The sequence below is a fragment of the Podarcis erhardii genome (genome assembly GCF_964252035.2).
Source record: "Podarcis erhardii genome assembly, chromosome: 17".
NCBI lineage: Eukaryota > Metazoa > Chordata > Lepidosauria > Squamata > Lacertidae > Podarcis > Podarcis erhardii.
This window is the reverse complement of record NC_138515.1, coordinates 30,819,959-30,834,539: the sequence shown is the minus strand read 5'-3', so window position 1 is coordinate 30,834,539 and position 14,581 is coordinate 30,819,959. Positions and strand designations below refer to the sequence as shown.

The 14,581-nt window shown below is 41.1% G+C and overlaps 1 protein-coding gene across 3 annotated transcripts in view; it reads right to left on the bottom strand.

Annotated features, from left to right (window-relative positions):
• Nucleotides 1–14,581, bottom strand: part of PAX5 (paired box 5) — a 220,275-nt gene that overhangs the window by 85,222 nt on the left and 120,472 nt on the right. For all 3 annotated transcript variants that reach the window (XM_081845382.1, XM_081845384.1, XM_081845383.1), the window contains one exon: nucleotides 9,561–9,690. In XM_081845382.1, coding sequence (XP_081701508.1) covers nucleotides 9,561–9,690 — 130 coding nt within the window. The remainder of the gene's footprint in view (nucleotides 1–9,560; nucleotides 9,691–14,581) is intronic.

Sequence of the window (14,581 nt, the reverse complement as noted above, 5' to 3'; positions counted from 1 at the left end):
CACCTCATCGTGGGGATTCGAACCTCTGACCTTCCGATCGGCAAGCCCTAGGCTCAGTGTTTTAGACCACAGTGCCACCCGCATCCCATTACTCATGTAGGCTTGCATATAGGAAGTAGTATAAATTTCACCCATGATGCAATGTTATGTCAGTATCTGCTCACCAGAGGTGGATGGCATTCGCCTAGAAGTCCTTAGAGATCCTGTCTGCTCAGAAGTAATCCCTATTTAATTCAGTGGAGTGTACTATAATATGAAATTATTTATCTTTTTACCCAAGTAGCATAATTTCTCACTAACACCAGCCTCCTTCAAATATTTTTAATTGAAGATTATTAAAATCAACACCAATTTCCCAAAAAGGGGAAGGGGGTTCAGAAAATTAATAACAAAACAACTACCCCCAGTTATGCTGCTTTGTAGTATTCCCACACATTATCTCAGCATGCCTTACAAAAGCCCCTGTGAAGCAGAATTAATACACAGAGCACGTGTTGCTATATGAGAGGGCGAACGCATTTCAGCCGGGGCAGTGCCCTCACTGTACTTCAGTTTAAACTGAAGTTGTGAATGAAATATTGTAGGTGACTGGGTCCTCCTCATAAAGCCCATAGAAGGTAATACAACATGACTGACATCCAGCCATTCCTCCCCCTCTGTGGTTTGATATGACATTTTTCAAGGGGACTTTGCTCCCAGCTTTATGCCAGCTCCTCTTTCTCTGTGCATTTAGGTATGTGTATTGTGGTGGGTGCCAGGGTCATGGCTTCTAGGTGCTCCTTTTGGCCCCTCTATTTCTGGGGAAGGGAATGGGCTCCCCCGATGTCCCAAAAGCACAGAGCTTTGGGGAGGAGGCAGGAGGGCTCCAGCATCCTGTCAGAAGCCTGGCACCTCCTTCCCAAAGCCCGGGAAGCTTCTGCCTGGCTTAGGGAGGGAGGTGTGGTGCTCCAACGGGGTCCTAGAGCCCTGTTTCCACCTTCCCAAAGCCTGGCTCCAACCTGTCCTGATGACACATGTGCAATGTCACATACACCCCAATCACCCACACAAGCTGGCCCCTATGGTGGGTCAAAGCCTGTCACAGTGAGTAGGAATGCTTTCTATTGCGGCCAGGGTGTGGGGCTGCAGGCAACCGTAGCACAATCTAGACCTATTGTGTAATCACTGTTCTGACACTTGTGACCCGCCACCCCAGATCAGCTGGGGGGTCTGGTCTGGAGCAGGCTGGCTGAAGTTCAGCGGGCAGAAGCCACTATTCTTTTGGCCCAGCGAGGACTTCTGGAATTTGTAACAGGCCCAGCTAATCCAGAGGCTTTATACTTCTTGTCAATCACAGGGATCACAGGGGTCAGTGTTGCACATGGCAACACTCCTCTGCTTTGCTTAAAAAAGATGCTGATACCAAGACTGAGTCCCAGTTCAACCCCATGTGAGGTTCCTTATTCAAATCCCTGGCACTAGGAATACAAAGTGAGCAGTAACTTCACTGCTGCAGCTGAAGAAGAATCGTAAGATTGTGATCCTCTCTTCATTTCTCTATATCTCTCTGAGGGTGCAGAGACAGATGACAACAAGAGAGCCAGGACCTTTTCATGGGCACTTGATAGGTAGGGGGCAAATCAATAAAATACAATGTTGGCAAAGAATACAGTTATTTCACTCTGTTTTTAAAAGGTGTATGTGTGCATGTGTATGTGTCTGTGTGCGTGCAAACACACTCATTTATTATTAATGAAGATGAAATATGAAAACACAGGAGCCCCTTTCAAGTGAGATCGCTTGATAAGGGAGCATGAGTAGAACAGTGCTGAAGGGGTGATGCCCATTTAGCCTCACCCCCTACACACACACACACACACACACACACACACTCACATACACACACACACTTCTTCAATGGGGAGCACTGTGTATCAAGGCTCCCTCCCCACCGCAGAGGTTAGTTGAAAATGGGTCAGTCGCTCAGCTCCAGCCCTGCTCTGTCTATGTTCCCTCTTCGGACAGTAATGCCTAAAAGAATACCAAGTTTGTTCCCCTGAAATGTTCACAGCTTCTGGATTCACTTCTAGATATTTGCCCTGCAAGTATCTTCTCTAGAAAACAGACTTTTCTCATTTTATGGCTGAGATCCCAAGAGGCTTGTGTGCTCATTCAACCATTTTCCACGTATGCATCATTAATCTCCCAAATTTTCCTTCGCTGCTCTATGTATTTCATTGGAAGCCATGTCTGAGGATTGCTTGCATTTCAGGAGTGGCTTTGGGGGAAGGTGCACCTATTTATGATAACCTTCTGCAAGTATTCGAACATATGATTCCCCCACCTACACTCTGAAGTGATGCAGTGCAGGAAAAAACATGAGACTATACTGACTAGATCATTGTGTGGATTGGCTCAGCCACTCATCCAAGAAGGCTACTGAACGTAACACAGCAAGTTATAGCGATAGCGTGTTGGGGAAAGAGAGATTTTTCAAATCTTCAAATGCTCTTGAAGAACTAAGTGACCTGGTTTGTCAGTCTGAACAGTCTCTAAAGGCATACTCACAAAGCAGTTATGCCATTTGGAATTGTGTGTTGTACAGTTCACATCTGATCCCGCTGAAGTGAAATATTCTCATATAGTTCCTTTTTGCTAGGTCGCTTAGCACTCTCATCTACTCATTTCTGGGCACTGCTAATGCAAAGTGACTCTCCAACCAGCTGCAGTCAGAGTTGCCTGTGGATTTGTCAATCTGCCCTCTGTGCCTTATTGGAGAGGCGAGCAAAGGTGTCAATTTCAGTGCCACTTTGTCCTCTCAAAGTGATAGCGACCAAGCTGAAGTCAGCACAGCAGAGCAGAGAAAATGCATCTGCAGGTAATTAGTAACAATCAGGGGCTGCTCAGGAAATGCTGACTACAGCAGTAATGAGCTGGGCACATGTCATTGGCTTGCAAATGGAGAGCACGCTTATGAACCGTGGCAGCAGGCAGTAAGAGCGAGGTTTTTTTTAACTTAATATTTAATGTGGCATAAAAACGATGGAGAGAAATCAACTAGTTCTCTAATCAGATGTTCAGCCAGTGGTCCATAACCACAAGCAAGTTGGTGGATGAAGCAGTATAGAAAAGTGTCATCAAAATTTCCTTTTACCATAATTTAGGCCCATTTTTATGGACATGCTGATGTGAATGCCAATGTCTAAACAGTACTCCCCCCCACCCCCCATTCAAATGATATTACTACAGATCAGATCTGCAAATCTGCTAGGAAATGCAAACCTCAGACTGACACCACAGCTGCACGGAGGATCTTTTACATTATTATTTCTCAATGCTGCTTTCCTACTTCAGCCAAAGGCTTGAAAACAAGAACAATGAAACACTGTGGCCATAATTCTCTTATCTGCATGGTTCTCAGCCTATTTTGCATTGATTAAACTATTTTATGAGTTGGCTTAAGAACTCAGGACTCACAATACAAACTAGACGTAGGTCAGTTTGTGAATGGAAGCCAAGCTCTGTCCCTAGACATTCTCATAAAAACTGCTGAAGCTTGAACTGCAGATCTCAGCCCTATCAAAAGAACCAGATTAGTTTTCTTGGCCACAATAAAACCCATTTCTCAAACTCTCTTCATTCCAGAATATGGGGGCTTTTAAGCATTTTGCACATTAATATCCTGCTGGGTGTTGAATCGTGGAACACTAAGGAATTCAGCGGTTTTATTTTCATGAAACAGAACTACTTCCTCTATTCAGTCAATGACTTCTGGTGCCATTTACAATTCTTTCTTTTTTTAAGCACAACACTACTTTTGGGTCTCCCACACAAAATGAAGATGTTATAACATATAGGTTTGTGATTTTTGAAAGATACAGTATTCTTGCTAGCCTTGCTAACTCCAAACAGCCCAAGATAGGAAATTTCAGATTTTCACAAAGTTCGGTTCTGTTATACATCTTACTTGTGCTCTATGCTATTTTTTTTCTTTACTCTTTTTTTTTACTAGAATCTCCATAGTCAAACAATATGTTTTAAATTTACAAATAAGGGTGCAAACTCAAGCTCTCTTAAAAGTTAAGGCATAACTAAAGGTATACTAAGTGACCCTGAGGATCTTATCATTTAACAACTTTGAAAATGCCTTGCACATTCAGACTAGGGCTTCTGTGCATACTACAAAGCATATTCGAAGCACACACACACACCAATAATTCTGGGCATTGTAGTTTACCCCTCACAGAGTTACAATTCCCAGCAACCCTTAACAAACAGTAGTGCCAATCATTCATTGCAAGAAAGGTACCTACCACCAGGCACTAGAGTTCACCGAAAATGAGAGGTAGAAAGAAAAAAAGGGGCTAGGTAGGACTTTCCTGTCTGGCAAGCTTATGGAAGGAGAAAGAGAATGGGGAAAGTAGGGGTGGGATGAGGAGCGAGATAAAGGAATAATAGAAGGGCAAAGGCAAGAATGAAGCAACAAGGACAGCGCTGAAGGGAAGAGAGTACAGCAGAGCAGAAGTGGGGGGCAGGGGAAGAAAACGGAATGGTTGTAATAGAGAGAAAGTGGACTGCAGCCCCCACAAACCTGGTGTCAGTGCTTTTCTAACTCACCAGTTGAAGACAATTGCACTAGATGATTGTGCACAACCCACTAAAGAGAAGAGGATTACAACTTTTCCTCTTAATAGTGCAGTTTGGTGCACGCTTACCTGAGGATTACATGTGAGCAAACATTCATATGATTGAACTACATGTGCTTAAAGGAAATAAAAGCTATTTAGCACTTTCTGAATATTATAATGGTGCTTGCTTGCTTGCTTGCTTGCTTGCTTGCTTGCTTATTAGCTTTCCAAGCTAAACATTTTCCATCTAACTGAAGGCTTTCTATGCCTCTAGCTATTTATTATTATTATTATTTTATTTTAAAGGATGAGTAATTTTCTTTCTTTCTTTCTTTCTTTCTTTCTTTCTTTCTTTCTTTCTTTCTTTCTTTCTTTCCAGGGTGGGGGTGGATGTCTCCTTTTCAACTGACTATTTTTTGTCACCCAGACAATTCTAATCAATTGATTTTTTTATAATGTGCATGTGCTTAAATAAATCATATGCAAATGAGCACTGACAGATTTTTATTCCCCTCTGGGAAAGGTGGCAACCCTAATTTATTTGCCCTTTTCGAGGCTTCTTTTTATTTCTAGTATATTTTTAAGGTAGAGTATTATAACCAAGAGTAGCTCACTAACATAAGCAACAGCATAATATGTTGAGTATTGATTTACATTCATTTAATAATAATACTAAGGTAATTATGTTTTTTCTTGATCTTAACCATAAAAGACGCTCACTGAACTGTGGCACATTGAGACAAAAACACTTTTCAGAGTAGTATTAATATTGCTGCAATGTTTATTTCCCTGTTAAAAGAGAGCTTGGGGTGGCAGAATACCTTTCAGTTTAGGATTGCAATGGGGCCACCCAAAAATAGGGTAATGATTTCTACATACCCAGAGGCTTACTAAATCTTGCCTTCCTCTGCTGTTTCTGCTCCCATTTCCTCTTCCAGCTTTCTTTTCCCTCTTAATCTCCTGCCGTCATTCACCTGTAGCATCCCATCTTCCAGTCTAGCTTTCCTTAAACCCATTTCCTTTACCACTTCCTCTGCTAAAACATCTCCCTGCCCAGCCCTTCCCAGAACAAAGCAGCTTAGCCAATGATTGCCAGAGGCCCTTCTGCGCCAACTTCATTTTGACTGGCAAGCAGCTAGTCAGTTACTGCCAGAGGTGCTTCTGACCATACAACTGCTCCATTATAGACAGACAGCTGAGCCAATCACTGCCAGAGGTGGTCACAGACAAGGAGAGCCATCATTGTCACCATCAACAGCACAGAATCTCTTGGTGCATTTAGGGATGGGGGGGAAGAAATTCAATTCAGTTCATATTTAAAGGTGAAACTATAAAATCCACACTTTCAAAATAAATAGGAAATCTCAAATATAGCCATCCTTCAAAATCCACACTTCTCCGAATTTTGCACTGCAGTTCTCCAGCCAAACATTGTTTACCAAAATGCATATATTAGTAGAAACTGTGCATCAAAAATTATATGGTAGTGAAAATAACATACAAAAATGCAGTATATTCAGGGGAAATGCTTGCAAAAATGTGTTTTTAAGGAGAAATTCACATTTAAACACTGAATTTTCATGAGGATTAAAAAAAAAAACAGCCACAAATTGCTGCAGAAATGTGGAGGACTGAATTTAAAATTAGAAAAATGAGAAACTAACATAACCAAAATGGGAATATCTTTTCATTCCTATGTGCATTATCATATAAATAATAACAATTTAGTTTACAGATTTCAGTTAGTCACAGTTGGAGCCACTAAAACTCAACTCCCAACTTTGTTTTTCTAACTACATGTGAGTTGGGGGGAGGGGGAGGGGGGAGGGGGCCCACCCATTTGTTCTCTGGCAATGAGCCACTTCCTTTGTTTCCTTAATGACCTATTACCTCACTAGGAAGCTAGTCTGGCTGTTCCAGGAATAGATTTTAACACTTGCTGGATCCAGAGATTTGAAGGCTCTTGGCATACAGCCTACCCCCCCAAAAAACTCATAACAAACAAAAATAATAACAAACAGACAAAAAAGCCAAATACAAACAAAATTAAGGTGTCATGAGTCAGGAAGGGGTGGGGGAGAGAGAAAAGCTGTGGTGTGGAGAGAGGCATAATTTATTCTGGACTTTGTATAGCATAAAGGTTTGTGATTACTTAAGACTTATTGTTTGCCTCTTCTCAATCAATCAAGTCTTTATTAACATTTCAGCTAATTAATGTGCCAATTACATTGTGTCCATTTGTCTATAAAATAAGCACTAGTCTCCAATTGTACATAGTATCCAAATACAAACCTCTTTGACCCCAAAAGGATTTCAAGCATCGCCTTAAAAATAAACTCAATCTCATCACACTAAATGTGGATCACAAGTAAGAAAGAAAAGGTATATCTCCATGCCCAGAGCTGTTTCTAGCTCATTATCTGCCTGGGACAGGCAACCCTTAACTATCCTCCCCTCCCCACAACTCACCCCCATGGTCCTCATTGCTCAAGCACTGAAATAAACCAGCATAAAACATAGCTAATTAAATCCTCATCTTCTTCATCTATTCTGGACTTCTGGCATAAAAGCAAAGCAAATCTTTGCTGCTTGTACTGTATGTATTTAGGTGAGAGGTAGGATGAAAAGGACGGAAGCATTTCTCTTATAAGTCTCCAAAAGTCATTCATCTATACAAACTGCAGGCCTGAAACCCTTGAACTCAATGTGTAGTGTAATTTATTTATTTATAAAATAATTTACTGATTGATTTTCTACAACAGGTATTCAAATACTGTAATATATATATATTTAAATATATTAAATAAAAGTTTAAACATGCTATAGATGTAGGAACTAGGAATGAAACAGTAGCTAATCATCAGCATAATCCAATAAGCCAGTCATCAACATGATCATGCAATGCTCTTGAGGACAGGAAAGTCTTCAGCTGTTGGCAAAAGCTGAGCAGGTCATTTGATATTGTTAGGGCAAAGGAGAAGCGCTCACCTAGTGCCGGATTTATGTATAGGTTAAGTAGGATGAAGCCTAGGGCTTCTATATCTAGGGGGCCTCCCCAGCCCACCCACCCCCCAGCGGGCAGTCTCCCCTCTCCCAAAATTGCAAACCCAAGACTTCATTCATGTGAGGGCAGGGCAACTCGGGCCAAGCAACTGTGAGACTCTGGACCAGCTAGTGGGGCCCAATTTGAAACTCTAGGGCCCAACTTGGGGGGGAAATGTGGGGCCCTAGTTCACAGCCAAAATCTGCAGAATATTAGAGATATAAACCTGTGTGCTAGGTCATTTTCACAAGGTCAGCAAAGCCCTTCAGAAATCAGACCTGTTATTGAGTTCTTGGGCAAGTTTGTATAGTTCACTTCTGGATTTTTTAAAGAGAAGATTTTTATGAGCTTGAGAAACAAGAAAAAGCCACCTTGCCAAATATTAACTACAAAACAAGGAGACAAAGAAGTGAGGGAATGGCAAAGAAATGACAGACGTGCACCTGATGCCTTAGATGCACTTTCTTCAAGAGATAAGTTTAGCATAAAATCCTTTACTCCTCTATTAGATGCACTTGAAGCCAATTTAAAAAGAAGAAGCACTGTGTACAGTGATGTTGCACAATTGTTTTTCCATTATTGCTATTCTGATAGCATCTAAGCAAGAAATCCATCAAGGTGTTGAACTGTTGATGGAAGCATATCCAGAAGATATTGACCTGAAACGTATTGATGAACTTTTGCACTTTCACCTGTACGTGAGACAAAGCCATGGGCTTTCAGCAGAGCACTCTTTGCCTCATACAGACCTTTATCAAATTATATACAAGGAAAAAATTCAGATGACCTTTCCTAATGTGGAAGCAGTTTTGCAGCTATTTCTTAGCTTTATGGTCACTAACTGATTGGGAGAGAGGAGTTTTTCAAGACCCAAAAGAATTAAAAATGAATTAAGGGCCACGATGTCTCAAGAGAGGTTGCCCAACTGAGCATTCTGTACATTGAAAGTGACAGACTTAGACAAACAAGTTTTCTGATGTCCTTTAGAGGAGAAATTGTGAATTGCAGGATTTTAAATACCCATCGCCATCCTTAGCTTCATTCAATTTTGTTTATAACACTCTTCCATTTTCTTCTAGTCGTGAGGGTGAGAGATTGGGAGGGGCCTCACAAGTGGAGTAGCCTAGGGCCTCTCTTCATCTAAATCCAGCCCTGCCCTCACCCAAATTAACTGGGATGGTTTCGCTTCAAATTAGGCCAGAGTCTATTAAACCCACTGAAAAGAAGTGGAGTCCTTTTAGGTCTGCCTGAAAGTAAATTAGATGGCATCCCACCCTCACCAAAACCCACTTCAAGCACCAAATCAAGGGAATACAGAACAAGGCCTCTTCCATCAATCGTTCAAAGAGTAGAGTTGCCAAGCTCCAAAATAAGGAGACCATAAGAAAATAGCATATGTCAGGAAATTTGTAATACTTTTTAGGCTATACTCCTCTTGTAATGTTCACCATCATCATTTTAATACATTCAATAGACCAGTAATAATAGTAAAAACAAACACAATGTACACAGTAACAATTGAAGTCCCAAAAATTATCCTTCCACTGCCACTGGTAAAAATTTAGCCACTACCTATAGAATTTGATCTCCCAGAAAATATTTAATGTAACACTGAGCTGACTTTCCTAGGAGTTTGGCCAATATGTATTGATGTTGCAGTTATGGTGCCTCTCACAAACAAATATTTCACTCCTTGAAATAATAACTATATGGCAAACCTATACTGGACACGGGCTGCTTAGAACCTTACATATCGTAAGTATCACAGATATCAAACATCAAAACGAAGACAGTTTCAACAAGGAATGATAAAACCTCCTACTACATCACCATAAGCTCCTCCCACTTGCCATTTCATACAGTATGTCCATTAATAACATGTTCTTGGTAGATCATCTCGTTTTCCTTACCTGTCACAATAGGATATGATTGTGGACCTGGAACACTGGCTCCTATATCTGCTGAAGTAGGGCTTGTTAAATTAGCCTTCATATCATCTAATCCACCAGTTAGTGATGCCATGGCTGAGTATTCTGTTGACTGAGAGCAGAAAAAATGAGATAACTTAATACATCTACTGAGTATTAAAAATCAGTGCCTAATGCATGATAAAACCAAGCTATAAAGGTGGAATCCTGTGAAAATTGTTATTATTTTACACAGTATTATTATTATTTGTTTCACATGTCATGTGGGTAGCTTCTATCTATGATTAGATCATATGCTAACACAAGTTTTGTAAGCTTAAACTATGCAGCTTGCTAAGTATGTGCTGGGGGGGACACAGAAAACAATTTTTCAGAGTGCATAAACATTTTGTTATGCCCAATGTGTTACAGAATTAGGAAATTCCCTCATCAGTGGCAAAATTTGTAAAACATTTTGAGCATAATAAAACACTTTGGCACTTTGATAACTTATGCACCTGGGGGACTGCTGAATTTGTGTTGGCCGACACAAGTTTAAAACACTACTTTGGGGAAACTATGAAGATGTGACTCCATAAAATTCCTCTTGCTGTGGTAGAAAAATGGTTGCATGTCTAAACAAGGATTTAGCTCTGGCAGAACAACATTGGTGAAAAATAGCATGCTTTACTGGTGCATACAGTTAAGTACTGGCAATGTTGTTGTTCATCAATGCTTTTCAGGCTTTCCTCTGCCATGACTTTCATTACTATTAGGTTGCCACCTGAAGAGCTTCATAATACAGAACAGATTGTGAGGCCATAAGAAAATGATGTATTGCATGCCTCAGGACATGAACAATACTTTGTGTAATGTATTAAATCAAAATTGCTTATTGCAGTTATGGTGCATCTCACCAATTCATAAGGTTCATAAATAAGGTACCATTCCTTGAAATAAGGAGCTGATGGTAAGCCTCTTGTCCAGTACCAAACTAATACCAGAATCACTGCAGAGAGTAGCAAGCCAGCAGTGTGTGTGACTGTAACAAGTATCGGAAAAGGCTGTCCTGTTTGCCTGACCTTTTGCTTAATGGTTTCTGTTAAATTAATTAGTAGCTGATAATTATTAATGTCATTGTCTTTGGTTATGGATATTGTTTGTTATTATTTGTGGACTGTTGGTGCTGCTTTGATTTGCTTTTACTGCTGCTTTCAGATATGGTTTGTGTCTCCTGCTCTTGGGTTTGTACTACTATCATATTTTTACTTCATTAATCTTCATTAATTTTTCAATGACATGTGAGTTGCCTTGAATATAACTTTGTGGCAGAAAGGAACATTGAAATAAATAACATAACATAACATAACATAACATAACATAACATAACATAACATAACATAACATAACATAACATAACATAACATAACATAACATAACATAGTTTGCAGTGAAATACTTGCACCCTTATCCTATAGTGCTAGCATGAAAGCAAATGCCCTAAATTCAATAGGACATACAAATCCATTCCTCCTATACACTGTTGCTTGGAAATGAATCTCACTCATTTCTATGGCGCATGCCCTTAAGCAGGTAGGAACTAGGATTTCCCCTCAAGTCTCAACAAGTGTTTGTAATATAGATTAAGGGCTTGATACAACTAATGAGTCGCACTAGCAGAAGCCTGTGCAAGGATTTCTGCAAGTGCAGTAGGGCTTTCTCCCTCCCTCCTCTCCCTGTGCCCCCTACCTTGAAATTGGCTCAGAATCCCCAGAGCAACACACGGGGGGGGGGAGGAGAAAGGGTAACATTCTCAAGAACTGCCTGTCCCCCTATGAACCCAACCAAACCCTGTGATCATCTGTAGCCCTTTTCGTGAGCCTCCTCTGCGAGAGGTCTGGAGGATAGCAACATGAGAACGGCTTGTGTGGACAGAACGTTCACCTTAGCCCAATGTTCAATTCCTGCCTATAGTTTTTCAGACCCATCCCACAACCAGGGATATGAGAAACATCCCAGGCTCGATTCACAGATTCACAAAGTCTCTTTAAACAGAACGGTCTTGCTTGTTTTTCATGCTTTCAAAGGAGTGTGTGTGTGTGTGTGTGTGTGTGCTTATACCCTGGGGAAACCAGAACTACACATCAGCAATGCAATCAGTGCTTCTTCTGCAATAGACATTTTGGTCTGGCTATTGTCATGACCACCTATTAGGGAATGCCCACAGCTCCATACTAAGTAACAAACTTAACTCCATCTCATGCTCTCACCAATAATGGAACCAATAATTTGAGGGATATTTACTGTAGATATGTGAAAGCTTATTCATTGATCTGTCAAAGCACTCATACAACTTTTTTAAGGGGAAAAACAATTACAAGATTACCTACTCTCCCGCACAACAATGCTTCACATTTCAAGGGCATTTGAATTGCTACAGGTCAAAAACAGGATGCTGTGTAATGCAGCTGTGCTGAGCACCATGACATAATACCCAACAGGTTTCTGTGATATAGCAGAGGTCTCAGAGGCATCCTCTCTTTGTGTGGCAAAACTAGTGAGACAGGGTTGAGCCTTAGAGAATTGCTAGCCTGGCAAAACACAGTGACACTCTCAAGCTTCTCTCCAAAGTTGTCAGTAGTTGTCAACCCCAAATGTTCCGGAAATGTCTGCATTAATCCCTGAAGCTTCTTGTGCTTCCTCACATTAATTGCTAAGAGGACTCTTCTGGCCAGTGGACACAAGTGTGAAGTGCAACTTCATGGCCAGAGGATCTAGCCCCATCACAACTTGACTGGCTTCTGACCTCCCTGGGCAAAAGAAGTTGGTCATTCCTGCTCAAGATCATAAGGCGCAGCAATGTAACTGTGTCTTTGCCTGCTCAAGATCATAAGGCGCAGCAATGTAACTGTGTCTTTGTGGCATAAACAACGTCCACAATATGGACTGTGTTTATCACTTGCGATACCACTCAAGGAACATACACCATTGCAAAAATCACAATGGGAAAAAATAGAAGCAGCAACAGAAATCATCACTATTATTCCTGTCACAATTATTTTCAGAGTATGTAAATACAAATAAGCAAGCAAAAGTTTAAACTTTTCCTCAAAGCACCCATAGTGATGTACAATTTAAAACACCAACAGTTTGCAAAAATAGTTGCATACTATAAAAAAAATTATTTTATTTTATATGTAATCACTCCTAATGTTTCAATCTGAATATGGGGAAGATAAAAGGTGACTGAATCTCCACCCCTAGTGCTGGAAATCCAAAATGGCTATTCTTTCAGTAAAGGGACCCCTGACCATTAGGTCCAGTCGCGGACAACTCTGGGGTTTTGGCGCTCATCTCGCTTTACTAGCCAAGGGAGCCGGCATACAGCTTCCAGGTCATGTGGCCAGCATGACTAAGCCGCTTCTGGCGAACCAGAGCAGCGCACGGAAATGCCGTTTACCTTCCTGCCGGAGCGGTACCTATTGCACTTTGACGTGCTTTTGAACTGCTAGGTTGGCAGGAGCAGGGACTGAGCAATGGGAGCTCACCCCGTTGCGGGGATTCGAACTGCCAACCTTCCGATCGGCAAACCCTAGGCTCAGTGGTTTAGACCACAGCACCACCCGCGTCCCATGGCTACTCTTTGGATTGCTGATATTTCACCAAGTGCGGCAGACACAATAGTAATAGTAATAATAACCCACCCTTCACCCTAAGGTCCAGGCATGGGTTGCAACAATTAAAAAAGAATGTTAAAACAGTTTTAAACAACTTACAGTTTACCATGTCTTTGCAAACACAAGGTCTGGAAACGTAATCATTTTTTTAAGAAAACTGAAAAGATTAGAATGCTGAAATCTACAGACAAAACCACATTCTGTGGCTTATTTGTGCTGCTGTAAACTCACAGCATACATACAACTGTGCACATATTTCCTCATGCATCACCCTTTTTTCTTCTTCTTGCTACATATTTTATTTGTTCCCTGTGTTTCATTCTTCCACTCTCACCTCTTGATCCTTCTGCCGGATTGTCAGACCCCATTTTGTCGGCAAATTCTTTCCTGAGTTGCAACAATGTTGCCTCTTCTGCACACTCCACTGTCAATTAACTTTGTCATATTCTGTCCTCAACACTATTTTATTGAATTGCCTCTCTGTCCTTAAAATAATGAGCCCCCTTGTGGCAGTGGACAGTCACATGTATAAGTTCAGGTAAACTATACAGTGATACCATGTTATTCCTGCACTGCATTGAGAAAAACCCTGCAAAACCTATTGACCAAAGAACAACGTAAGAAGTTAAGAAAAGCCCTGCTGCACCAGGCAAATGGTCCATTTAATCCAATGTCCTGTTCTGATAGTGGCCAAACATGCGCCTATGGGAAACCTGCGAACAGAATAGCGCTCTCTGGACTAGTGAGTCCCAGAAATTAATTTTCAGAGGATTTGGATTTGATATCCCGCTTTATCACTACCCTAAGGAGTCTCAAAGCGGCTAACATTCTCCTTTCCCTTCCTCCCCCACAACAAACACTCTGTGGGGTGAGTGGGGCTGAGAGACTTCAGAGAAGTGTGACTGGCCCAAGGTCACCCAGCAGCTGCAGGTGGAGGAGCGGGGAAGCAAACCCGGTTCCGCAGATTACGAGACTACCTCTCTTAACCACTACACCACACTGCCTCCAGCAATGCAGGTGGAACCATTACAGATATTTCTGAAAAGAAAAGAAATAAACATGTGTACTCTTCAAGCAATGGTTTGTCATACTTTCAGGGTTGTTGTTGTTTTTTACAAATTAAGTGGTGTGTACATTTTATGCAACAAATAAATAAAATATATACTGCCTTCAAGTCCCTAAAAAACACCATTCTCCAGCTACACAGAGTCCATTTCAGGCACTATCTGTGCAGGAGAAGGAAGCATAAGCCTATCCAACTTCATGAATTGACCCAGAAGGGGAAGACAACCAAATAACCTAAGCTAGAAATCGCTGAACACAATGTTCTTTGGTTTGACTTATATA